We start from the raw sequence: 27,632 nt of genomic DNA on the forward strand, positions 1-27,632 counted from the left end.
AACTAACAACTTCACCATAGGAAGACACTCCACTATAGGGAGACAGACGTATCCACACTTACTCGTGTAGATTTATTGAAACCTAAATTGCAAAATTAAAGAAAATTTAGGGAAAAGAGTCGTAAGTAGTCTAATTTCTTCGGAAATTAGACTATTTCAGGTCTAAACGACCAAGATTTTGGAAAAATCGTAGAAGAGAGGAGGAGAAAAGAGGAGAGGAAGAAAGTATTTGTTTGACTTATTATTATTATTATTATTATTATTATTATTATTATTATTATTATTATTATTATTTTGATAGAAAGCATAAACTTCGGGTTTTTTTTTTTTTTGAAGGCGTATGACTTACGGAGTAGTTTAGAACAAAGGGGTCTGGTCGAGTAAAGCACAAATATGGTCCCTAAACTTTCGTATTTGTGCACTTTTAGTCCCTCAACTTTCATTTGTGCATTTTTGGTCCCTCAACCACCACTCTTGGTGTTTATGACCAAAAAGTTGAGGGACCTAGCCTAGTCAGCAAAAGATTAGGGACCATGACTCTTTTTTTTTTCTTTTTTATTGTAAGCTATTAATAAATTAATATTTATTATTAATACATACAAATTTTGATTAAAATAAGTTCATTAAAATGAAAGAAAACTTTTATTAGTAAACTAAACACCACCAACACCCTTGTAACCACTTTCTCACCACTACTTAGATCTGAAACGAACCCCACTAAAACCACCAAAAACCCACCCAACCAACTTGCACCACTAGCAACAAACACCACCCACCACCCTCTCACGATCTCACCACCATTAAGATCTAAAACCCCACATCACTACCCCTAAGATCGAAACCCCACCTCACCAGCCACTACCAACGAACCAAAATCCCATGTCACCAGCCACCACCAACGAACCGAAACCCCATGTCACCAATTACCAGCCACCACCAACGAACCAAAACCCAAACTCACCACCAATAGTAAATTAAAACCCCACCTCACCACCACTTAGATTTGCAACCCACTTACCATCGGTAAAATCGTAAACGCACAACCACCAATACCTCACCCTTATTAGTAAAAATAAAATCATCGAACCTTACCCAAATTGCGAGTTGAAAACTTTGAAAAGAAAAAAAGGAGGTGGCGACGAACAAACAAGGTGGAAGTGGCGGCGACTATGATAAAAACGGGTGACGAATCGATCGAGTAATTATGGTGGTGGTGTACGTAAAGGTTGTGAGAGAAGAGGGAGGCATTGTCGGAGCTTGGCCTAATTTTTTTTTGGGTGTGGAGCCGCCATTGTCGAAGGAGATGAGGAGTTGTAAGCCATAGGACTATAGAAGAAGGGATGATAGAGAAAATTGGAAGGGGGGTTAGGGAAGAGGGGGAGAGAGTGTGTGGAAGCCATGAAAAGATAAAGGTTAAATTTTTATTTTATTTTTTCAATCAAAATAATAGGTGATTTTTTTTTTTTTTGGTTTTATTTTTAATTACTTTAGATTTTTAATTAATGCTAATGAAAAAAATTAATACTGTCCAAAAATAAGAAAAATGATAATAATACAAATATATTTTTAAAAAAATAAATTCTGACAAAAATAAAAAAGAAAACCAAAAAAAAAAATGAGTCATAGTCCCTAAACTTTTGCTGACCAGACAAGGTCTCTTAATTTTTTTGGTCAAAAACACCAAGAGTGGTGGTTGAGGGACCAAAAGTGCACAAATGAAAGTTGAGGGACTAAAAATGCACAAATACGAAAGTTTAGGGACCGTATTTGTGCTTTACTCAGGTCTGGTCTTCTGGACTTATTTTGCTCCCCACGAGTTAAGCTAAAATACGGTCTCTCAACTTTAGTATTTGTAGCATTTTGGTCCCTCATCTTTCAAACGAAGCAAATTGGTCCCTCAACCACCCATAACTTACGTTTCCGGTGGAAAAAAGATGAGTCACCAAAGTTTAAGGACCAAAGTGGCCATGTGGCAAAAAATAAAATGATATTTAAAAAAAAAGTTTAGGGACCATGATTCATTATTTTTTTTTTTTTTTGTCAGTTTTTATTTAAAAAGGAATCTTTTAACCGACATTATTTTTTTCATCAATATTAATATTTTAGTTATGATTTGCATTAATAAAACTATAGAATTTTCGGAAAAAAAATATATAGGATTTTCTATCTTTTCTAACCCCACATCACCAACAACCTGCCACATACACAACCCCATCTCCACCAGTCTGCAGCCTCACCACCGTCATTAATTAACCACGCAACCCAAACCTCCGGTTCGCCCGAACTATATTGTGCATGAGCTTGTATAGAATTAATAAAATTAGAAGGCCAAGATTAAAATCACAAAAATAAATCAAAGACTGGAATTAAAAGACGGTGATTGCTGATGATCGTTAATGAGGTGCAAAGTAGGGGATTGTTTCCCCCATTAGAGCAGCCAAAGCGAAAGAGAAGAAGATATGGCTGACCCTTTATTTTATTTTATTTTATTTTATTCTTTAGATTTCTTTTGAGTTAAGCACACAATTAGGTACTCAATTCTTAAAAATTTCACCTTTCAGGTACTCAATTATTTTTATTTTGCTTTTGGGTACTGAGTTAAGAATTCAGGTGAAAAAAATTAAATCAACCAAAGAATTGAGTACCTTGGGTTAAAGAATTTAGTACCCTTGGTTAAGTATGTGGGCCCCACCCGATTAAAAAATTCGCGGGTCAACCCATTTTTTTTCCCTTTCTATTTCTTTATTCCCCTTTTTGCGAGTTAATTTTTTCCCTTTTCTGGAAATTTGCTACGCACTCCATGACTGTCGAAGAACAACGACACCAGAAGCTTTCTTTGTGCTCGAATCTGGTGAAAACGACACCAAAAGCCGCCATTTTTTTGAGGTAAGCTCAATTTCTCATCATTTATGTGTGAATTTGATATAAATTTTGGATTTTTTGCCCCTTCAATTGGTGCTTGTAATGCAGAAGATCATGCCATGTTTTTTGGCCTCAAATATGCGTATGATGCTGGGCTTAGGAGATTGAAGGCCTCTTCGGATTGCCTTCATCTAATCAACTTGCTGCTGTCTGTTTGATGTTCTAAGCATGGCTAGTTTGTTTGATGTTTGTTGCTTTTCTTTTCAGTCTAGAACTTGTAATAAGGTAGCTGTGGATGATATTCTAAGCAAAACTTTCCCTCAATTTGATTGAGGAGCAGCTGTGGATGGAGGACTGCCCATTTGTTTCTTTTAATCGAATGCCTGCATGTTTACACTAAGAAAATTTTTTGATGAATTTTCTTGCTGTTTTTGATGAATTTTCTTGCTAGTTTCTTAGTCTAATTTAATACAATTTTTTTTTTATAAATATTAATTTTTTAATCAGGTGGGGCCCACATACTTAACCAAGGGTACTAAATTCTTTAACCCAAGGTACTCAATTCTTTGGCTGATTTAATTTTTTTGGCCTAAATTCTTAACTCAGTACCCAAAAGCAAAATAAAAATAATTGAGTACCTAAAAGGTGAAATTTTAAAGAATTGAGTACCTAACTGTGTGCTTAACTCATTTCTTTTCCTATTCCCTTCTTTCTTTATTTTTTTCTTTTCCTATTTCTGTAATTCGAAGTATTTAATTTTTTTTTGAAAGAAAGTCAAAGTATTTAATTTTTTAAAAGTCATATTTAATTTTCTTTTTTTTTTAATTCCTTAAGACATATTTTTTAAAAAAAATCATTTAATTTTAAAAAAAAACAATAATCCCTAAACAAATGCTAACTAGGATCTATTCAAAAAAAAAAAAAAAATGCTAACTAGGATAAGTCCCTTAACTTTTGCTAAGTTGGCAACACACATCCCTGAACTTTGTTGACTCATAAGTTCCTCCACCATAAATGGTGAGGCAAGGGTGTTAGAGGGACCAATTTGCCTCATTTGAAAGATAAGGGACCAAATATGCAACTAATGTCATAGTTCAGGGACCGTATTTTAGCTTATCTCTGCTCCCCACTATTGGCCGTGGCCAACATGTGTATCACACCTTTTTTTTAAAATTTTTTTTTTTATTTGTGGATGAAATATATTAATAATTTATTATTCTTATAAAAATATTTGGAAGTGTAAGTGACAATTTCCGTCTCATTGTACGAAGTATGATAATAACGAGATTGCCCGCCAACTTAAAAGTCATTGATCCAGTTAAATTCATTATCAATTTATTTAATTATTTATTTATTCATTATAAATTGTTAATTTGGGTTCATTGGCATGTATAAGATTTAAAATTCCTACCTAATTTAACAAGTAAGCAAATCAGTTTAAAATATTTCATGAAGATTACCAAAGAATTTTTTCACTTATGTTAAAATTTTATTCCTTTACAAAGAATATGCTAAAATATAGAGAGAATTTGATAAATTGAATAAACTCAATTACTTGAATTCCAATTATGATGGACATGGCCAATAAATAATACATCGTTCCCAAACCTGATAGAATTAGGAAATAATCAAAGATATCAAAAAGATATTATGCTAGGCATAAAATATGGAAACTAAATATATCCTAATAATTTCCCAAAATATATCCAAAATATATCCTCCAATACCCCCCGCCCCCTCAAGTTGGAGCATGGGGATTGTAAATGCCCAACTTGGAAAGAAGATGATCAAACTGAGACTTCCCAAGCGCCTTAGTGAAAATATCTGCAAGTTGCTCCTTAGTGGAGACATAGGAAGGAGCAATTAAGCCCTCTGTAATAGCATCACGAACAATGTGACAATCAATCTCAATGTGTTTTGTACGTTCATGAAAAACTGGATTTCGAGCTATATGTAAAGCAAATTGATTATCACAAAACAACTTGATCGCCTTAGGGTGTTGGACACCCAAACTCAAAAGCAATGCCTTCAGCCATTTCAACTCATGTGTGGTTGAAGCCATGCACCGATACTCTGCCTCGGAAGAAGAAAAAGATACCGTGGGTTGCTTCTTGGTTTTCCACGAAATAGGAGATTTACCAAGAAAAACTAGCCAACCAGTCAACGAACGACGGGTAAGAGGACACGCCGCCCAATCTGAATCACACCAACCCTGCAAAGTCAGGTCACTATATGCACTTAACAAAATACCCTGTCCTGGAGTACCCTTTAAATAACGAACCACCCCGAGAGCTGCTTCCCAATGCTCAATCCGAGGTTCGTGCATAAACTGAGAAAGAATATGAACCGAATATGTCAAATCTGGTCTAGTCACCGAGAGATAAATCAACCGCCCTACTAGTCTACGATAAGACTCAGGATCCTCAAGTAACTCACCACTAGCAAGACTAAGCTTGTGGTTCTACTCAATCGGAAAACCACTTGGTTTCGCACCCAATAGCCCTGCTTCAGAAATAATATCCAAGGTGTACTTTCGTTGACACAAAAACAAACCTGATTTACTACAAGCAACTTCAATGCCCAAAAAATATTTCAAAGGACCAAGGTCCTTCATCTTGAAACAGTCACCAAGATAAGCTTTGAACACAGTTAATGCAGCGGAATCATTCCCAGAAATAATAAGATCATCAACATAAACTAAGACATTAATCTGAACATTGCCTTTAGTGTATGTGAAAAGAGAATAATCAAAGTAAGATTGAATAAAACCGTACCCTTTCAAAGCTGTAGTGAGCTTTGCAAACCAATATCTCGGAGCTTGTTTCAACCCATACAAAGACTTTCTCAAACGACACACCAAACTCGAATCCGAGCTCTCAAAACCTGGAGGTAATTTCATGTACACCTCTTCTTTAAGATCACCATGTAAGAAAGCATTATGAACATCCATCTGTTGAATCTCCCAGTTTTTTGAAACTGCTATAGCAAGAAAAGCGCGAACAGTAGTCATTTTTGCAACCGGAGCAAAGGTCTCACCATAATCAATACCTTCTCTTTGATGATTACCAAAAACAACCAAACGTGACTTGAGACGTTCAATATCACCATTAGACAAAAATTTCTTCTTATACACCCATTGACAACCTAGTGCTTTCTTGCTGGGAGGAAGATGCTCCAATGTCCAAGTTCCATTATCTTCCAATGCCCTTATTTCTTCTTTCATAGAACTTCGCTAACCTTCGGATTTCATTGCTTCTTTAAAGGATTTTGGATCCTTTCCCAAAACAACGGCTGCAAGAAATTTGCGATAATTCACAGAAAACATGTCACAATTTATATAATGTGCTAGAGGGTAAGGCGTACCTGAAGGAGGGATTGGAGACGGAGTGGACGGAGACGGATTTTTAGCAAAAACTGAGTGAGTCACATAGTCACGATGACGAACATTGGGAATTTTTTCACGGAACCCCCTACCTAAGGGTTCTACACTCGATCGGTGGTCACTCGACCCATCGCCCGATGGAAATCCATCGGGGAAGACAGAACTAACGGGCTGCTGTTGGGAAGCCGACCCCGCGCCCGCGGCCTCACCTCCCGCGCCCGCGGCATCTTCCTGCTGGGAGACAGGCTGCTGGGCAGCAGACTCCGTGGCCTGCCTGCGGGATGGCCCCTGCTGCCGCGGGTAGGCTGCGACATGGTCTGTCTCGGGGTGCTGCGTGTGTTGGACAATATTTTCGACACCCGTGGCAGCTTGTTCATTGATCTGTAAAATGCTCTCGTCTCCCATAACTACCTCATGATCATCAAACACCTCATACTCCATGAAATCCGTATGAACATCATTATTTTGATAAAAATTCGTGGACTCTATATTCACAACTTCCGGACTACAAAAAGGAAACACTTCCTCAACAAATTTCACATCACGTGACACAAAAAAAACTTTTGACTCAAGGTCATACAATCTCCATCCTTTCTTCCCAAAGGGATATCCCACAAAAATACATTTCCTACTTCGACTTGCAAATTTGTCCCCATTTGTTTTCTGATTATGAGCAAAGCACAAACATTCAAAAGTACGAAGGGCATCAAATAAGGGAGGTTTACTGAACAAAATTTCAAATGGAGTTTTATTTTGTAACAAGGGAGTGGGTGTACGATTAATTAGGTGAGCAGCGGCCAGAACACATTCCCCCCAAAAATAAATAGGCAAATTGGCTTGAAATCTTAAAGCTCTCCCAACTTCAAGAATGTGTTTGTGTTTTCTCTCAACTCTCTCATTCTGTTGTGGAGTCTCCACACAAGAGGTTTGAAAAATAATTCCAGTAGCACTAAAATAATCATGCAAACAATTAAATTCAGTGCCATTGTCACAACCTTAATGGTTTGAGAAAATTGTCTATCAACCATAGCAACAAATGCTAAAAACATTCGAAAAACCTCAGTTTTATCAACCAACAAGTAAATCCAAACAGTTCGGGAATAATCATCAACAATAGTTAAAAAATAACGAGCTCCACACGAAGAAACATGTCGATACGGACCCCACAAATCACAATGTATTATTTTCTCAAAAATCCTAGAAGCTCTACTATCACTCAAAGGAAATTTATCTCTAGGATGTTTAGCACGCATACATACCTCACACCCTTTAGAAAGATTATGTTTATTGCCACTAACATGAGGAAGTAACTTAACCACTTTTTCTGAGGGATGACCCATTCGACGATGCCACAACTCCAAGGTCGTCCTTGCTTCACCCACATCAACGTGATTCACCGAATCTGAATTGCTCAAATAGAATAATCCGTCTCTCCTAACTCCCGTTCCAATCAGCTCCTTCGTTTGATCCTCTACAACACACATATAAGGGTTAAATTGGACAGTACAATTAAGCTCATCGATAATTTGTGACACAGAAAGCAAATTGCAACTCAAATTAGGAACATAAAGAACCCCAATTAGAATAAACTTGTCCGACAAACGAACATAACCAATTAAAGAAGCCAATACGGTGTCACCATTGGGAAGACCAACAGGACACTCTAGACACTGCGTATCAAACAACCAAGATTTGTCTCTGGTTACATGATGAGTTGCCCCTGTGTCAATAATCCAAGAGGTAGCATCAAATTTTCCATTCAAATGATTATCGGGAACATTAACATTACCAAGCAATCCCGTAATTGCATTTGAAACACCATGGACTGAATATTCCCCCCCCCCCCCGGACTCCAGAAACCACACGTGTGAAAGGGGGTGACATAGGAGATGTTTCATCATCCCCGGCCATATTATGAGTTTGGAAAAAAAATTTAACATGCTCTTGATACCATGCTAAAATATAGAGAGAATTTGATAAATTGAATAAACTCAATCATTTGAATTCCAATTATGATGGCCATGGCCAATAAATAATACATCGTTCCCAAACCTGATAGAATTAGGAAATAATCAAAGATATCAAAAAATATTATGCTAGGCATAAAATATGGAAACTAAATATATCCTAATAATTTCCCAAAATATATCCAAAATATATCCTCCAATAGAATACTTTACGAAATAGTTACTAGTTAGGCATGATAATTTTTAAGGAAAGATTGTTAATGATACACCGTATGTAAGTGATAGTTTTTTTTTTTTTTTTTTTTTTTTTTTTTTTTTTTTAAATAAAAATTTAATTTTGTTCATATTACAATTTTCTTTGAGATTTTTTTATTTTGTCGTTTTATTGTACAGTATTATACATCCGTTTCTTTTTAATTGACACGTATTCCTTTTTATGAAGTTTTTTTTCTAGTCGACACATTTCCTTTTAGGGTAACTTTTTTACCTTCATTTACAAGCTACCCCACTTGTTTTATCATTCTCTCTCACTCTCTCTCCTCTCCTTAATATACGTGCTTAAATCAAACGCGTCAACTAAATAGAAACGGATGAAGTATTATGTATGGGTAAGTAACTAAGTATTATATGTGGCTAGCCACACATTTTATTCATAAGATAAACTAGCTACATATTACTAGCCACCCGATATGGTCACATTACTTTATAAGAGTAATATTCATTAAAATGTATTTTTTTTTCCCGCTCATGAGGGGCAAGGCCCCAAATAAAAAACAAAATAAACTACGGGGGGAACAAATCGTGGCATAGCCACACCAATCATGTAAAATTCTCCCTAAGGTTAAAGGGGGGACTTGAATCAACTCCGTAGAATTGTTCTTCATTTAAATATATAAGTAACCAATATACTCATAATTGTAACCACATATATTTATTCGAGTAACCACTATTTTTTTGTTTTAAAAAATGAAAGAATAATTACACTTATTTAAGAGAGTAACTCATTTTTTTCATTTAAGTAACTTACATATACGTTAAGATAACCCCATTTGCTCATCAACGTGACCATATCAATCAATATATATATTATTAAAACCTATTGCAAGACATGCTATTTTGCCATGTGTCACCAATTTTGCCATTTGGCATATATTGTGACGCCACATCATACAAATTCATTAATGATTGAAAACTCAATATATGCATAACCTCTATATATTAATGTTTTGTTTAATAGAAAAACTCTTCATATACATAACACTCTATTTAAATTTCGTCCCTAACTTGGAATGTAACTCTTTAATAATTGCATAATAATAAAATTTGTAAGAAACTAAACATCGCTCCATTTTTTTATGCATTAATTCATAAGATTGTAATTATAGAGTAAAAATTTTGATTTATATATATTACAATTGTAATTATAGAGTAATTTTTTAATTGCTTAATTAATTGCTTTATTCGGGGTATGCTTTTTATTTATTACCTCGTATAATACAGTGGAGTATGTATGTACATATGTGGTATGTCACCCGTATAAGAAAAAGAAAGGGGTCCACAAGTACAACGAGTTTATCCTAAAGTTTGATGATTCCAATTTAAGATCATTTTACATAAATGACTGTATTTGGAATTTCTGAATTTCATTCTTATGCAGGGACTAAACGTCATATTCAATTTTTTTGTTTTAGGATTATCAAGATTATAATCAGTAGTACTACTAGTACAGAATATAGTGCATAAAAAGTAAAAATAAAAATAAAGTGCAAATCAGTAGATTCAGTATTCACTTTTAGCAAACACTTCCTTACCATATTTATTTTAATTTAAAGTTACAAAATTTGTTCCTTAAAAGAAAAAAAAAAGAGCAAAATTTGTGTTTTTTGAAATTTAATATTTACCTCTATTTATTTAATCATAAATTTATATAATTTAGAATTTCCAAGTGAGTCATTTTGGATTTAATTTAATTGTTAACTAGTTTGTGATCAAATTAAATCAAATTCTGGGTTGGGTCATTTCATTTTTTTTTTATTTTTTTTTATTTTTTTTTTGAAACCATTTTTAACATGTAATACAAATAAAATATGTGTCGATGATAAAATTAAATGGACGAGTAATAATAATACATGTGCAATAAAATAACTACCGAGTACACAGCAAAGTATGTAAAGTATGTGAAGTGTTGAAGACTTTGAAGTTGAGTAGTAGTGTTTAGTGTAGTACCAACTTAAAAGTAGGACCAAGTTAACAGCCACTAGATCTCATAACTTCACAATTTTAACTAAAACAACATTGACAAACAAACGTGTCAGTTTGAGCAACAGGAAACTACAACCCCTTCTTTAACTCCCATTACTTCAAAAATATCTTCAACTCAAGTTAATCTTTTTTCTTATTCTAATTCTACCCCTTACAATCTCTCCAAATTTACACTTTTACCCCTTTCTAATCCTCATCATTAGTAATTATCAAATAATACAAAAAAAATATTATCTTCTCTCTTTTTTCTTTTATTAAAATTACTTAACTGCCGGATTGACACGTGGCCTTTTCTCCTTATTAGCGTGAAGCCTAGCCGCTCTCCGTTCTCTGCAAACCTGATCCTGATCCTTGTACTCCATATTAAGATCAGGTATCAACCGTTGATTCTGATGATGTGGACTCAACGGTGCTGGATAATGCATCTGCATTGCACCACTCGCTGCAACCGCATATACTGGATCATTCACCAGTCCATGATGATTGAGAATCAACGGTTGAGATTGATTATGATATTGCTGGAATTGTAGACCCCAATTATTACCAGTGTTTAGTTGATGATGAAGTGGACTCGCATGTACCCAATCATTACCACCACCGTTTGATTGAAAAACAGGAGAAATCAACGGTGGTCGTTGATCGTAAGATGGAATCAACGGTGGTTGATGGTGGTACTCACTGGATGTAGATGGAATCGCATGTACTCGATCATTGACTACTGTAGTTGTTATTTGTTGGTGTTGTTGCTGTTCCATTCGAGTTGTTGTTGTACATGCTGGCATTACTAGCTGTAAAAATTTTGAAAAAAAATAAATAAATAAACAAATTAGGGTCCCACTTTCCAGTTGAAAGATTAATTTATTGGGAAAATAAAAGAAATATACAGAGATAATCTTTATGATAATTTTAGTTCTGTATGTAATTCATTATATTCAAGGAGTTTTAATGAAATAGGCAGTGATAAAATTGACTCGTATCCGATTATAATGAATAAATCAAATTACCCTAATTGAGACTCGAATTCGACTTTGCTTCCAAAAAAAAAAAAAAAAAAAAAACTCGAATTCGACTTAAAATTAAAAAAAATAAAATATTACCTCGTGCTTTCTAGCCTTCAAGATTGAATTTTCAACCATTAGCGAGTTACGATATTCCCTCACCTTGTCGACGGACTGCACAATAATAAAATTTAATTAATTAATTTTACACAAAGAATCAATTTGTCACATTTAAAATATTATTAAATAAAAAAATTAAAAAATTAAAATAAAATAAAAACTCACCTCTTTGAGACGCTGTTGTGTAACCATTTTTTCCTTAACGCTATCTTCCAATTCCTTCTTCCTCTAAAAAAAAAAAAAGAATTTATTTAAATTCAATTAATAACAAACACGAACATTATCATTATTAATTTAATAATAAAAAACAGGAATTAAAATATTAAATTAAATTAAAAAAAAAATAAGAAACATACCAAATTCAAGGGAGGTTGTTTTTTCTTCTTAAAATCGAGATCAATAACAGACTTGGAATCAGACTCACTAGGAGAGAAAGACAAAGGAGTATTAGGACTAGAAGCTTCAGCCTTAACCGGTGGCGGCGGTGGTGGCGGCAGTTGAGCAGATACTTTTCTTCGACAACGCGGCGGCGAATACGACGGAGGAAAAACAAGCGCAGATCTTCTCTTCTTTGAGCCCCAATCATATGGAAATCGATAACTGGAAAGTGTGTTTGTAATCAGATACGGTAAGTCGAGTAAAACATTGGCCACTTCAATTTCATCATCACTCAATGCTACATCAGTGTTATTGTTGCTGCTACTAATCGCCATTGTTTGTTAATGATGGTAATAATAATAATATTATTATTAATAATGGGATTTAGTAATTATTATTAATATTATAAAAAGGGAGGAGTTAAATCGTTGTTGATTAGGAAGAGAGAGAGAAGATGAAGAGGTTTATTTAGGAGAGGAGAGGAGAGGAGAGAGAAAGTGAAGGAAAGGAGGTAGGAAGTGGGTTGGAGGAAGGAGAGGAGAGATGTTTATAGTGGAAATCTAGGGACTCTTTCTATGATTGACACGTGTTAGGGTTTTCTTTATGACTTTTTTTTTTATATGACGGTCCTAATTTCGGGGTCGCCGGCGAAGAGACAATCTCTTGCTTTTTTTTTTTTTTTCCCAAAAATATAGTACATAAAAAAATTTAAAATTAAAAATTGAAGAGAGCTTGTATGATTTTTTTTTTCTCCCTTGTACCGGAAGATAAAGTGAGGTGAAATAATATTTTCCCTTAATATTTTCCCTTAATATGATACAGTAAATTGTTTTTAAGGAAAATTTGTTAAAAAAAAACTTTTTAAGGGCATGTTCTGATTTATTGAGCTGAGCTGAGTTAAACAAAACTGAACTGAACATAATCGATTGAAACTGAACTGAATAGAATTGAAATGAATTATTTATGAGAGAAGGAAATTAAGAACTGAACTGAACTAATTAGAGCTGAATTAAACTGAAAAGAAATTAACCTGAATAGAACATACCCTAAATGTCTCATTTTGCAAGAAAATTTTTTCTAAAATGATCTTTGTTGAAAAATATCACCACGCTCACTTTTTTGTTTAATGAAACCTGTACTCTCTTTTCTGGTTGACTATAGTTTTTAAGAATTAACTCGTTATTTTCCCTACTTGCAGCCTACTGTTGGGTAATTTAACCTCCTTTTTTTTTTTTGCTTTCTAATCTCCCTTCCATAAATAACCTACGACAAAGCTTAGCTTCCCAAATCAACTGAAAAAAAAAAAAAAAAAAAATAGGGCAAACATCCCCAAATTAAATCAATTGAAAGGTAAATTAGAATTCTTATTCTATTTCTTCCACAATTGTAGTGATGACTTCACCATTGTAGTGCTCACTTCAGCGTTCTCTCTTTTGCATATGTTCTCTTCTAGTGCGTTCTTCTCTGATCTCTAGTAGTTCTCTTTTTGTTCATTATTCTCTCTTCTCTACAAGTCAAGAAATTCAATTTTTCAATTTTGACAACATTAACTACATGAGCTTTTCAATTTTGTTAAAAAGGCCCCAGTTTTTATAATTTCTGTTGTAATAATCTGATTAATTTACGTACACTTACCTTAGATTAGTGTTACCCAAATATAGGGATGTCAATGGGGCGGGGCAGGTCGGATGTTGGCCTTCCCATCCCCATCCACACCTAACATTTTCATACCCATTCCCATCTCCATTCCCGCGTCGGGTCCAATATTCATCCCCATCCTCGCCCTGGCGGGTAAAACTTCAAAACCATCCCCGCCCCATCCCCCACATGGATATCCATCCTCACCTTATCCCCACCAAAGACCCGCCTAATCCCCACCCAAGACCCACCAAATCTCTGTCTCTCAAATACACAATCATACATAATTAATACGGATTATAATAATAAAAAAATTCTTAAAATTACACACCTTTTTATTTATAATATAAGTATAGTACAAAGTATTATAATTAATATTTTATTTCACGTAATTATTTTATAAAATAATATAAAAGTATTTAATTTTGCTTTTAAATATATATAGATGTGAGTATGAGGTGAGGATGAAGCGGGTACGAAGTGGGGCGGGTGGGGCGGGGCGGGGAAGGGGTGGGTACAACTTAAAATCCACCCCCGACCCATCACCCATGGCGGGTATGATTTTTATCCCCATCCCACCCCACCACTTGCCAAACCAAGACCCATCTCCGCCCCATTGGGGTGGGTCTCCTACTTGACCCGCCCCACTGACATCCCTATCCAAATTGATGTGATAGTAGAGCAGAGCATTCATGGAAGCAAGGAGAGAGAGAATATAGGGGGCATTAACTTTGAAGGGGAAATAAGAGGCCGGGAAACAAAACCATGGAGTGCAAATATAAAAAGACTTGGGTGTAATAGTAGAGAAAATAAGGAGTCAACACCTGAAACTAGAGTCAACGTCGGAAAAAAGAGTGTTTGTTTTATTAAACAAAAAAAAAAAAAAAAAAAAAGGTGATTGCTGTGATTTTTTTGGGGTTTTCTATACAGTGCCCCTAAAGTATTGACTTTTCCAAGCTGTGCCCACCCATTTTTAAAATTCCACATTGTACCCCTAAGGTCCCTTTAGTGTCTACGATGTAACCCTACTCTAATCCCTCTGTTAACTTTCCGTTAACTTCAAAATAAAGAAATTAAAAAAAAAAAAAAAACTCAAACACCTCTATCTCCTCCCTCACAACCACCCACCACTACACCTCAAACCGCACCACCGCTTCACCTCCAGCCTTCCCTTCCCCCATTGATTCCGACAGTCCCCATTTTCGGCCACTCCCTCCCCCTCGCCCTGACCGCCCTTTTCCGGCCACTCCTTCCCCTCTCTTTCGACCGTTCCGGCCAGCCCTCCCCCCAGCCACGCCTCATTCTACAAAAATCCAAATTCCAAATCAAAGTCGAGAATTTTAAATCAAATAATCCATCGAGTACAAATCAAAATTCAGAATTCCTAATCTCATGGTATAATCGATTGAATTTTTTGCTGAAACCATTGAGTTCTTGAGGAAATTCCATTCTTGATCTTGCAAAACCTTAATCAAATTGGGGGTAAATTCTAGGGTTTTGAATATCGAAGACTTCTTGCAAATAAAGGGAAATTGAAACAGAGAGAGAAAGAGGGAAGAGGGTCGGGTTACGTTTTCGATGGTTTTAGGCGAAATTCATCCCAAAAATCCAAAAATCGAGATGATTGCATGGAATTCGAGCTCAAGAAAATCGATTCCAGCGTCGCCAATGCACTTCGCCGCATTATGATTGTCGAAGTTCCCACCGTCGCCGTCGAAATCGAAGTTAACTCCTTTGTTCTCAACGATGAGTTCATTGCTCACCGACTCGACCTCATAGGTGGTGGGTCGAGGAGAGAGGAGCGCGACTCGGTGGTGCGGCTGGAGGTGTAGAGGTTGGTGGTTGTGAGGGAGGAGAGAGAGGTGTTTGAATTGGTGTTTTTTTATTTTTTATTTTTAATTTCTTTATTTTGAAGTTAACGAAAAGTTAACTTAAGTTAACGGAGGGATAAGGGTAGGGTTACATCGTAGAAACTAAAGGGATTTTAGGGGCACAGTGTGGAATTTTGAAAATGGGTGGGCACAGCTTGGAAAAGTCAATACCTCAGGGGCACTGTATAGAAAAACCTTTTTTTTTTTAAAAAAAAAAAACAAAGATCCTTTAAAAAGGTTTTTTCTTGCAAAATGAGGTATTTAAATGGATTTTTTTATGACACATTTGCCTATTTATAATGGTAATGTTGAAGGTTTTACAGTTTTTACACAGTCACTTAATTTTCTAGTTCTTCTTTGATTTATCAAATGATACTTGATAAAATTTCAAAAAAAAAAAAGTGATGATATTATACTGATTTTTTTTTGGTCAATTAGCCACATTGGTATAAAAATTAATACCATTGCAACAAATCTATATCTATATCTATACTTCTATTTAAAAACACAATCACAAAATCACAAATCACTCTTATGCCATATGTCACTATACATAAATCACTCATATGCCAAATGTCACTAAAAATCACTCCTATGCCACATGTCACCTCTCCTAATTTTTTTTTTTAATTTTTATAAAAACATTTTAATATCAAACTAGTTTGGGGCCTAGGCGATGCCCCGAGTTATGTTCGAGTACAAAATGAAAAAAATTACCTTGAGTTTAAATAATATTTTGGAATCAATACCTTAAGTTTAAATAGTAAAATAAAAATGATAAAATTAGTTCGGGATAAAAAGAAAGCTACAATAGTATTTGTTTTACAATTATGTAGTGAATTACATATAATGATATAATGCTTAATGAAAAGTGACATTAATTGCGGAATAATGGTAATGAAAAGTTGGGAATTTCAAGGGATGTAATACTAATGTGTTGTCATGTCATCATCTATGTGGCACTATATCATAAATGTTATGATAACAAAGTATGTCACATGTCATCAACATGTAAATTCCTTGGGTTTTAATAATATTATAGATTAAAGTGAAAATAAAATAAAGCTATATTCTTTATGCATTCCGTAACTTGCAAATTTAAATACTCTAAAAAAATGAAGTGTTTCATTTCCACCATAATAAATTAAAGTCGAACTAATTAGTACATATTAATGAACATATGAAGTACAATAAAAATAGTGTTTTCATATCCTAAACTTAAAATATAACTTAAAACCAATATGTCAATTCATATCCCACAATATTCATGTATATATACCTGACTAAATTCTTTCATCTTCTTTCAATTCCGCCCTCATTCTCTCTTTGTTTTAAGTTTGAACAGTGAACTTCATTCATCTCAATGGTCATGAAATAATTACTTCGTTTTTTATATCAAAAGTTTCAACTGTTGAAAAATAAACATGCCTACTATAAATTAACCTAAGTAACAACATGTGCATCAAACGGGCCAAAATGCTAGTTGATATAACTGGGGACATATTGGTATAAAAGTTAGCTAAATGTAACAAATTGGTATAAAAGTTCACATAAGGTGAGAGATTGGTATAAGAATTAGTAAACAACAACGACAATTTATTTATTTATTTAATGTTGAAATAAGTGTGTATCATATTAGTTTTAAATTTATTACTTTTTTTTCCTTAGTATTAAATATTGTTTAATAATTTTAGAACTCTAAAAAGGCAAAGAACAACCAAGAATAAAAAAAAATGAAATCAAATTAAATAAAGTAAAATTCATGACACTGCAAAAGATTTATTTAAGAAAAATTGCAGGATCAAGATTTAATTACACATTTTTGGCTTTACAATGAGCTTTCAATTTTTGCAATATAAAAGAGTATATAAATAATGAATTCGTTCCTAATTTCTAATTTTATAACCTTTACGCTCATTTAAACTACTTTTAAGTTTCAAGACATGTAATGTTAAGCCTTCTCTAGAATAATTCTCACTTCTAAACACAACTAATTATAATTATAGTACTAGTTTTGTGCCTGGGCAATGCCCATATGATATGGTTTGATAAAAATTTTAAGATAACATTTTTACTTGAATGATAAATATGGTCAAATAATTCGTTCGGATGTTGGATATTTAGACATACGATATCATATAGAGTGTGTTTTGTATATTTTTGTTTATAAATATCTATGTTATTATTGACTTGAAATTATTTTTATTGAACTTTAGTTATTTTCATTGAACTGAAAGTACGTATTTTTATTGGTTAAAACTTATTTTTACTAATTCTTTAATATTTTTTAAAATAAATGAAATAACAATGCATTTTGTATGTGGCTATCCACACCATCTGGCGGACTGGACAGACAAAGTAAACCCTATAAAATTAATTGAGTAACTCATGTAATACTAACTGAGTAAATGCTAACACTGACTGCCTGTTCACATTTACTGAACTGAATTGAGCTGAAATGAATATTTTATAAGAGAATGAAATTAGGAGCTGAACTGAACTGAAACGATTGGAGCTGAACTGAAGTGAACTAAAATTAAGCTGAAGTGAACAGGCCTTAAGTAACTCCTATTTATAACACGGATTGAGTAACCATTAAAACACTTACCAAGTAACCCATATAGCACTAGCGAAATAACTCTTGTAATAGTTGGTGTCACGATTTGGCCAACTACATATAAAAGTTTGTTATTAAATATATTATAAATGGATTTTTATTTTAAAGAACTTTTTAAAACGAATTTATGATGGAAATAGACTAAATTTATGATTAATTTTGTATATGCAAAATATTAGAATTTTATCGAAAATAAAACTCTATGCAACAACTTTATGTTAAAAAATCTATCAAAAAATTGCTTACTTAGCATCATAAGTGTTACAATAATACCTATTTAATACGTGGCACGACACTTGGCGAAAAACTGAAATACTAAGTGTAGTTGTGTTTGTGGCCTAACTGCAAGACCAACTTTTTTTTTATTAGTGATATATGATATCTCTACCTTATAAAAAGTAGAAAGTTGTTCTTATGAATAGTGCACGGACTTTTATACCCTTCAAAATGTTATTTTACCTTTGTACCCCTATTTACCCTTCAAAATGTATTTTACCTTTGTACCCTTATTTGTAATTTTGTACTCCAACCGTCCAACTTCAAATTGTTCTTACCCGTCTACATTTCCTTACACATTTGAGCTTTCTCTCCTCCTCTCCATGGCTCCATCTCTTTAAAGCTTTTAATTTCTCTCTCCACACTATCATTGCCATTTCCAAGTACTAAATTCCACATCTATGTTCACCACCTTCCCAAAATTCCCAAATCAAATTGTGGCAAAAAAAAAAATGACAATACCAATATATAGCAGTTGTTTAATATTGTTAGCCTCTGTGGTGGATTAGGAATTGGTCGTTTCGGTTTCATCATTGATGATTCTTTCTCTATTTCGTATTGTACCACCACAATTAAGTAATGCTAATATCAACACTGCGAAAATAAACAAACAACAATTCTAACATTTGTTCGTTTTCTGCATTATCATTGAAAAACCTAAGAATTATATTCTACAATGACTCTACATAGTATTTCAATTAACAGAATCACCATATACAAATAGTAAAATAAAGATTTTTTTTTCAATATACGAGATATTTCACACATAACATTCAACTCTGCACGACTACAAACAAACAATGCCTAAGCAATAGAAATACTACCTCCGGTTCAATGTACTCGCAACAAAGGGGTATTATTTGTGAGACATAAAATATTCTTTTGTTGCGAGTATATTGAACCAGAGGTAGTATATTCCTTTAATTTGCCGATCTTTTATTCCTCCATGTGAAGTGCAAACACAAGACAAGTAAAATTAAGTTGCAAAGGCTAGCCATTCCGCGCGCAACGCGCGCGTTGGCTGCCCTAGTAAACTAAAAATTAAAAACAAAACAAAGAGATTGAGGGATAGCTCAAGTGGTTAGAGCTCCCTTCCCGATTCCAAGAGATCTTGGGATCGATTCTCATTCCCCGCCCTTGTGGCTCTCTAAACACCAAAAAAAATTAAAAAATAATGAAAATATCTATTGTGGATGACTATTATCCCATGTACTATCTAGAATACTCTAGAGTTGGGTATTTTGTCTTATCCGTTGATAGAACCCTAGGTAATGTACATGTATATATATCCCGTACTAGATGGTATATGAAATATAATGTAACAATCTTCCCTCATCTCTCTATATTTTTCTCTTCCATATTTAACACGTTATCAGCACCATTGCTTTAGTTATCGGAAATCGGAGAAAATATTAATCAAATAATATATATAGAACTTCGTACACATTAGTTTTTCTTTCCTCCCGTTGAGGTAAACTTCACCCTTTTCACATGTATATGCAGGCCCGTATTTGGACCAGGGCAGCCGGGGCGCCCGCCCAGGGCCCCAAATTTTGAAGCCCACATATGCTAATGCAAGTCCAAAAAAAAAAAAAAAAAACAATTAATTTATGTACGTACATTGTAAAAATGTAAGTGCAAATATTAATTAACTCCCTTGAAACTTCAATCACATTTAATTATCTCCTAGAAAATAGCTCCTTAAATTTTGGGAAGTAGATAATCTCAAATAAATTCACCCACTCATCAATTCAATTTTACACGTAAAGAGTATATTTATTTTTATCTTCCTTCCCAAATTTATTTTTCTCATTACCTTTATTTTTCTGGTTTTTCATCTTCCTTCCCAAATTTATTTTCAAAAGATGGATTTTCCTGTATACATATTTTCCACAATAAATTTCAACGGATTATAAGGTTTAATACTTATATATATATATATATATATATATATATATATATATATATATATATATATATATATATATATATATATATATATATATATATATATATATATATATATATATATATATATATATATATATATATATATATATACTCTTTCAATTGTTTTACATCTTAATTTTTCATTTCACCCTTTTGGCTTATGTTATTTTATCACATCTAAGAACAATATATATATTACTGATGCCGTCGGCAATTACAGTTAAAAATCATAAATAAGATCTTCAATTTTATACTACTAATTTTGTTCGAATTATTCAGCTATTTTGCTTGTCAATTTTCAATTTTACTATTGTTATGATATTGATGATTGTTTCAATTTTTATTTGAATTATGATAAAGCTTAATTATTATAAGAATGTTCTGTTTTTTTAGTACAATTATGTGTTTTTGATTTATTTTAATTATTTGTATATTTTTAAAAATTAAATATCTAATATTCAATTATATCTTAATGTCTAATCTGTGTCATTAAAAATTACTTGTACGAAATTCTAGGTATTACTAATTCTACATACATTGTTGAGTTGAGTAGTGTAATCCAAAATTCATGATTGATTTTTTAATCATTGATGGATTTTGGCTTTAACTAGCGGGATAAGGTGATATAATTCTTTAATTTTTTATTATGTTAGATCATATTGATGTAGAAATAATTATTATGTACTCATAAAAAAATTGCATTAAATAATGTGTTGTATAATTTTTTATTTTATTTTATTTTGCACACCCGATTTTTTTTCCTAATACATTAACCTATTAGGGCCCCTTTTTTTATTTGCCCCTAGGCCACCAAAATCTCAGAAACGGGCCTGTGTATATGTTAGCTATAATCATGACTTTGTTTTGCCGCAAGTATACTGCATTGTTATATTATTTTGCTAACATTGCTATATCGTATTGTTATGTATGACTTTGCTATAATCATGAATTATGCCGCATTGCTACGTACACGCTACTATATTTTATTATGGTTGCTATTTATTCAATATATTTCCACATACACTTAATAATGATGTGTGCAATGCTCTTGATTAGTATTTCCCTAGTTTACCTGTTTGGTTAAATATATATGATTATTATACATATTAATATAGGATCTTAATGTTAACAATTCTTTATATTATGCATGATTTGGTTACTGCTTAATTTTATTTGTTTATCTTGCCATTACACTTTTATTATCAACCATTATGTTTTGATATGTATATGTTTGATATTTTTTGAGATCTAATTTTGAACAATATTTTGTATAGTGGAAAATGTCGAATCTTGTCAAGCTTGAATTTGTGGCCCTTGATATTACAGGAAAGAATTATTTATCATGGGTGTTAGATGCTGAAATACATCTAGATGCTAAAGGGCTTGGTGAAACAATTAAAGAGGCTAATGAGGCAACACCTTAAGATAAGGCTAAGACCATGATATTCCTTCGCCATCACCTCCATGAAGGACTTAAAAATTAATATTTAACTGTGAAAGACCCACAAATCCTTTGGAGTAATCTAAAGGAAAGGTATGCCCACCAAAAAATAGTGATACTCCCTAGAGCTCGTTATGAATGGTTGAATTTAAGATTGCAAGATTTTAAATCTATTAGTGAATATAACTCAGCTATGTTTAAAATAACTTCTCAATTGAAATTATGTGGAGAAAATATTACTGATGCAGAAATGCTTGAAAAGACATACTCCACTTTCCATGCTAATAATATTGTCCTGCATACACAATATAGAGAAAAATGTTTTAAAAATATTCTGAATTAATATCTTGTCTTCTTGTGGCTGAGCAAAATAACGAGCTGTAACACCCCCAAATCTCCCTCTACGGAAATATTAGTATTATCCGTATAATTATACCGTAGAGATAGACTTAGGCGTATTACCGCCGTGTGATTACGCAAGGCTACTCAACTTACTAAAAATAACAATACTTTGCAGCGGAAACTCAAATACTCCTCTTTATTAATAATAACCATAAATAGTAACCAATGTTATGAGTACTCAAAATAGATACAAAGACCAAGATTCCTAATTTAGTGAAACCAAATCCCGGGACTCCAATGCATCACTTTATTCACTTCACCTGAAATAACACTGCTTATCATTATGGTAAACAGGGCGAACCAAAACAAATAAGAAGTACGGGTTAGCAAAATACCACTACTACAAAATTGGCCAAAGAGACCCAAAATAATAGACCTGTTTACTACATAAGCGGTCTCTTTGTTTCAAGAGATCATTTACCATTAATAACCGGTCTCAAAATAAATTTAAAAGACCATTTTTTAAAGATAACGGGTCTCTTGCAGTTTTTTAGAATATTCTTATTTTTTAATTAAAATATTTTGAGACCAATTGTTTTAGAAAACCGGTCTCTTGATGTTTTTTTTTTTTTTTTTTTTCAAATTAAAAATTGGCAGAGACTAGTGAAAAGTAATAACCGGTCTCTGCTTTTCCTAATTCTAAACCGCCAAAATCCCTAAAATTTCACTTTCTAATTCTTCCAATTTTTTTGCTTTTGCCTTACTCTACTGTTTACACTGTCGATTGAATTACTCGATCACTCAGACGACGCTACTCCTTCTCCACTTGCCGGCGTACCTCCGTTCACCTCCACCTAAAGGCTGCCGACGAGACATGCACCGCAGTATCTTGCACTCAAGTTCCATCCTTGACTGCACCATATGAAAAGCAATCGCATTCACTCCATTGTCGTTACACCATCGCATTATCTCACACTCAAACTCCATCGTTCGCACTCCATCTTCCAGCGCACCGTAGCTACCGCAATTCCACCACTCAAGTTTTGATTTTTCATTCAATTGTTGGAGCTTGAGAATTCTGAAATTGTAGGATTAAAACCCTAACTTTGGAGGGTATTTTTTTTTTCTTTCAATTTTCCCTTTACTAGCTGTTGTAACTATGTATGTGGTACATATAATTCATAAAAATGAATGATTTTTGTTCATATTCTACTGTTTTATTGAGGTTGCCTTGTTTGTTTTGCTATATAAGAAGAATATATACTGTTATAAAAATGCATAATGATTTGCATAATGATTTGATTACAATTTGAAATTTTGTTTAGCTTTTTTAATTTCAAATTCTTTTCACTGTTTCTATTGTATGTATTGGCATAAAATTTGTATGTTAATCGTCTTGTTATACTAGTTAGTTGATTCGGCTTAGAGAGCTTTGTTTAAGATACGAGCAGTTATATATAGTAGTTCTTAGGAATTTGATTTTCCCGCAAAAGTTGCGTTTGGTACCTTTGTAAAAGGTGTATAAAATAAAGTATATAAGCTAACCCCACATGTAAGGATTCCTAAAATAATTGCATGTCAAAAAATATGTGCTAACAAATGACATAATATGAATATGGAAGCTCCTCAAATTTGATGTTCATGCTGCTCACATTCAAAAATAAATATTAAATGACTAGTGGTCCATGTTTCTATTCTTTACTTTGTATAGTATATTGTTTGTGCTTAAAAAATGAATAGAAAAATGGATCCCAATATTGGTATTGTTTAATGAATATCATATTTGTTTTTTTACACAATATTAATATACTCATGCAATTATTTTTTATATACATATATATATTTTTATAGATTTTGTAAATCTTGTGGTTATATTCCAAATTTCCTTTATATAAGCTTTACATATGTGATATTCTTAAGTTAATTTATCTCAATCTTGTTTTTCGACTTTTATACAATATTAATATACTCATGCAATTATTGTTTTATTTATATATATTGTTTTATAGATGTTGTAAATCTTGTGGTTATATTCCAAATTGCCTTTATATGAGCTTTACATATGTGACAGTTTTAAGATTTGAGGTCTTGTTCTTGGTGGTTAGAAATGGATCGAAATTAGATATCAACATCGAAGCCGGGTGACCCTGAATATGAAGCAGGGGTTAAGGAATTTATTAAATTTGCAGTAGAAAACAGTGGAGGCCGCTCCAAGCTACGTTGTCCTTGTTTTATGTGCCATAATTTTTTGCATAAGAGACCCGATGAAATTCTCAATCATTTGAGTAAATTGGCATTTGATAAAACATATACCCGTTGGATCTGGCATGGAGAGTTTAGGGACATATAAGATAGTGGTAGTGGTGAGAAAAGGGATGATGTGCGCGAAGTTCATAATAATAATGAGGGTGATCGGTTGGAGGACATGTTGCATGCAGTTGAGGATCAATTTGATAACAACCCTTCCATGTTGGAGAGCTTGTTAAACGACTCTGAAAAACCATTGTATGAAGGTTGCACCAAGTACACAAGGTTATCATCCATACTAAAATTATACAACCTGAAGGGTGGTCATGGTTGGACAGACACAAGTTTTAATGTGTTATTGGAATTGGTGAAAGACATGCTTCCCAAAGACAATGTCCTTCCTATTGGTACATATGAGGCGAAAAAGACACTAAGCTCTATGGGTTTACCTTATGAGAAAATGCATGCTTGCCCTAATGATTGTGTATTTTATCGTAATCAATATGAATCGTTAGAGAGTTGTCCAATTTGTAAAGCCTCATGGTATAAGAAAGGGGATCGGGGAGTACCTTCCAAAACATTATGGTATTTTCCGACAGTACCAAGGTTTAAGAGGTTATTTTCAAAAGCAGAAGATGCAAAGAAGTTAACCATGCATTTTGATGGTCGAGTAGACGATGGAATGCTTAGACACCCGGCTGACTCTCCGCAGTGGAGGTTTATTGATGCAAAATACCCCAAATTTGCGCATGAAAAGCGTAATTTACGCCTTGCATTGTCTACAGATGGTTTCAATCCATTTGGTTCCATGAGTAGTACGTATAGTACTTGGCCCGTTATGTTGGTGACCTACAATTTACCCCCATCATTATGCATGAAGAGAAGGTATATGTTCCTTTCGTTGCTAATTTCAGGGCCAAAACAACCGGGAAATGACATTGATGTGTACTTGGCACCTCTTATTGACGATTTGATTATGCCTTGGGAAGAAGGTGTGGAAGTGTTTGATGCACATCGCAATGAGAAGTTTAATATGAAAGCAATGCTATTTTGCACCATTCAAGATTTTCCGGCTTATGGAAATCTTTCGGGGTATACTGTGAAAGGGGAAACAGCTTGTCCTATTGGTATGGAGGATTGCAAAGGACAGTGGTTAAAGGAATCTGGAAAGCATGTTTATCCGGTTCATCGTCAATTTTTGCCGTCTGATCATCCATATCGAAGGAGAAAAAATGCATTTGATGGGACACAAGAATTCAAAGGGCGACCAAAAGTCATGTTAGGTGAAGAGGTCTTCGAAAAGGTGAAGGACATTGAAATTACTTTTGGAAAGAAACACAGATCCACTCTTTCTAAGAAGGGTTTCAAAAAGTGTTCATGTTTTTGGCAACTGTCCTATTGGAAATTTCTCTTTGTGAGACATTCACTTGATGTTATGCATATTGAGAAGAATGTGTGTGATAGCTTGATTGGTACATTACTCAATATCCCCGGTAAGACCAAGGATGGTAAAAAATCTAGAGATGATTTGAAGCATATGGGGATTAGAGATGAATTGCATGCTGTTACGAATGAAAAAGGTCGAGCATACTTGCCTCCTGCTGCTTACACATTGTCCAGAAAAGAAAAAATCGAGTTTTGTGAAAGCTTGGCTGGAGTAAAAGTGCCCGAAGGTTATTCTTCGAATATTCGTAGCCTTGTGAACATGGAAACTTTGAAACTTGTAGGCCTTAAGTCTCATGATTGCCATGTTTTAATGCAACACTTGTTACCTGTAGCAATTCGTTCTATTCTGCCTAAAAATGTTCGTTATGCTATAATTAGACTTTGCGGATTTTTTCATGCGATTTATAGCAAAGTGATTGATCCAAGAGAGTTGACTGCATTAGAGGATGAAATTTTTGAAATTTTGTGTCAATTAGAGATGTTTTTTCCTCCATCATTTTTTGATATCATGATCCATTTACCGATTCACTTGGTTAGAGAGATAAGATATTGTGGTCCAGTTCACATGAGAAATCAATGGTGTTTTGAAAGGCAAATGAGAACCTATAAGGGATATGTGAAGAACGCTTTTCATCCTGAAGGTTGTATTGCCGAACGACTATTTTACGAAGAAGTTCTTGCTTATTCCCACTACTAGAAAATAGCTCGTTTCCGACGGAAAAATTCTGTCGGAAACACCCAAAAATCCGTCGGAAATGGCATTTCCGTCGGAATTCCGTCGGAACCGGTTGTCGGAAAAGCCTTTGTAGGAAAAAGGGCATCTTCCGACGGAAATTCCGTCGGAAACCTTTGTCCGACGAAATTTCCGACGGAATTCCGGTGTCGGAACAGATTTCCTGGCTCCGGAAAAGTCCGTCGCAACTTCCGACCGAATTGTGTCCGTCGGAAAGTTGCGACGGAATTTCCGTCGGAAGATATTTCAATTTTCTTAAAAAAAACACGCCGCACCACTAGGGCACGGCGTGTCACCACCCTATCCCCAACTGCAGACCACCAACGCCACTACCCCCACATCAGCCTTACCCTAAACACACCACCACTATCCTCACCCTTACCCGAACCACACCACCACTCACCCTAACCCAAACCAGACCCACCACTTACCCGATCCAAACCCACCCCCTAACCCTAAACGACTATTTCCACCACCCTAACCCACCCAAATCAATATCTACCACCAAAACAAACCCAAATCTACAACAAAACTGGCCATACCACCACCACAAAAAGCCACCACCACCGCCAAAATCCACGAATTTCAACCAAAAAACAAAAAAAAAAACCCCCACGAAATTCAACCAAAAAAAAAAAAAAAACCCACGAAATTCAATCAAAAAACAAAATAAAACCACGGATTTCAACCAAAAAAAAAACCACGAATTTCAACCAACAACCAAAAAAAAAAAAAAAAAAAACCAGAAAACATACCTTAACAACCGAAGCTTCCAATTTCAACCCGAATTTGGTTTAATACGACTAAATTCGACCCTGAAACCTCTAGATCTAGAGATTTCATGGTCGAATTTGACAGTATAAACCATTAATATGACATAGCAAGAGAACCATTAATATGAAATAGCAAGAAATATGGTCGAATTGAGAAAGAGGAGGAGGAAAGAAGATGAGGCGAAAATAAAAAAAAAAAAAAAGAAAAGAAAATAAGGAGAGAGGAGACCATGAGAACTGAGAAGTGAGGAAGAGGAGAGGAGCAGAAAAGCCATAAAAGAGGAGAGGAGAGGAGAGGCGGAGTGAGAAGAGAGGAGAGAGAAAGAGAA

The 27,632-nt window shown here is 34.0% G+C and overlaps 3 protein-coding genes across 3 annotated transcripts; 1 reads left to right on the forward strand and 2 right to left on the reverse strand.

The window, feature by feature from the left end:
• Window positions 1-4,409: 4,409 nt before the first annotated feature.
• Window positions 4,410-8,066, reverse strand: LOC145639961 (uncharacterized). The gene is made up of 8 exons (XM_081691277.1): window positions 8,034-8,066; window positions 7,504-7,914; window positions 6,454-6,907; window positions 6,100-6,153; window positions 5,746-5,841; window positions 4,786-5,058; window positions 4,635-4,734; window positions 4,410-4,470 (listed from the first exon to the last, which is right to left on the reverse strand). The coding sequence occupies exons 1-8, from the start codon at window positions 8,064-8,066 to the stop codon at window positions 4,410-4,412; spliced, it is 1,482 nt and encodes a 493-aa protein (XP_081547403.1).
• A 2,241-nt stretch (window positions 8,067-10,307) lies between these two features.
• On the reverse strand, window positions 10,308-12,490 carry LOC145640876 (uncharacterized). Its single transcript, XM_081692108.1, has 4 exons — window positions 11,948-12,490; window positions 11,757-11,819; window positions 11,571-11,645; window positions 10,308-11,261 (listed from the first exon to the last, which is right to left on the reverse strand). Exons 1-4 carry the CDS (start codon window positions 12,302-12,304, stop codon window positions 10,734-10,736), a joined length of 1,023 nt encoding a protein of 340 aa, XP_081548234.1. The 5' UTR covers window positions 12,305-12,490; the 3' UTR covers window positions 10,308-10,733.
• A 12,039-nt stretch (window positions 12,491-24,529) lies between these two features.
• On the forward strand, window positions 24,530-26,494 carry LOC145639962 (uncharacterized). The gene has a single exon (XM_081691278.1). The coding sequence runs from the start codon at window positions 24,530-24,532 to the stop codon at window positions 26,492-26,494; it is 1,965 nt and encodes a 654-aa protein (XP_081547404.1).
• The last annotated feature ends 1,138 nt before the right edge of the window (window positions 26,495-27,632 follow it).

This window comes from Chenopodium album, chromosome 7 (genome assembly GCF_948465745.1).
Source record: "Chenopodium album chromosome 7, dcCheAlbu1.1, whole genome shotgun sequence".
Classification (NCBI taxonomy): domain Eukaryota; kingdom Viridiplantae; phylum Streptophyta; class Magnoliopsida; order Caryophyllales; family Amaranthaceae; genus Chenopodium; species Chenopodium album.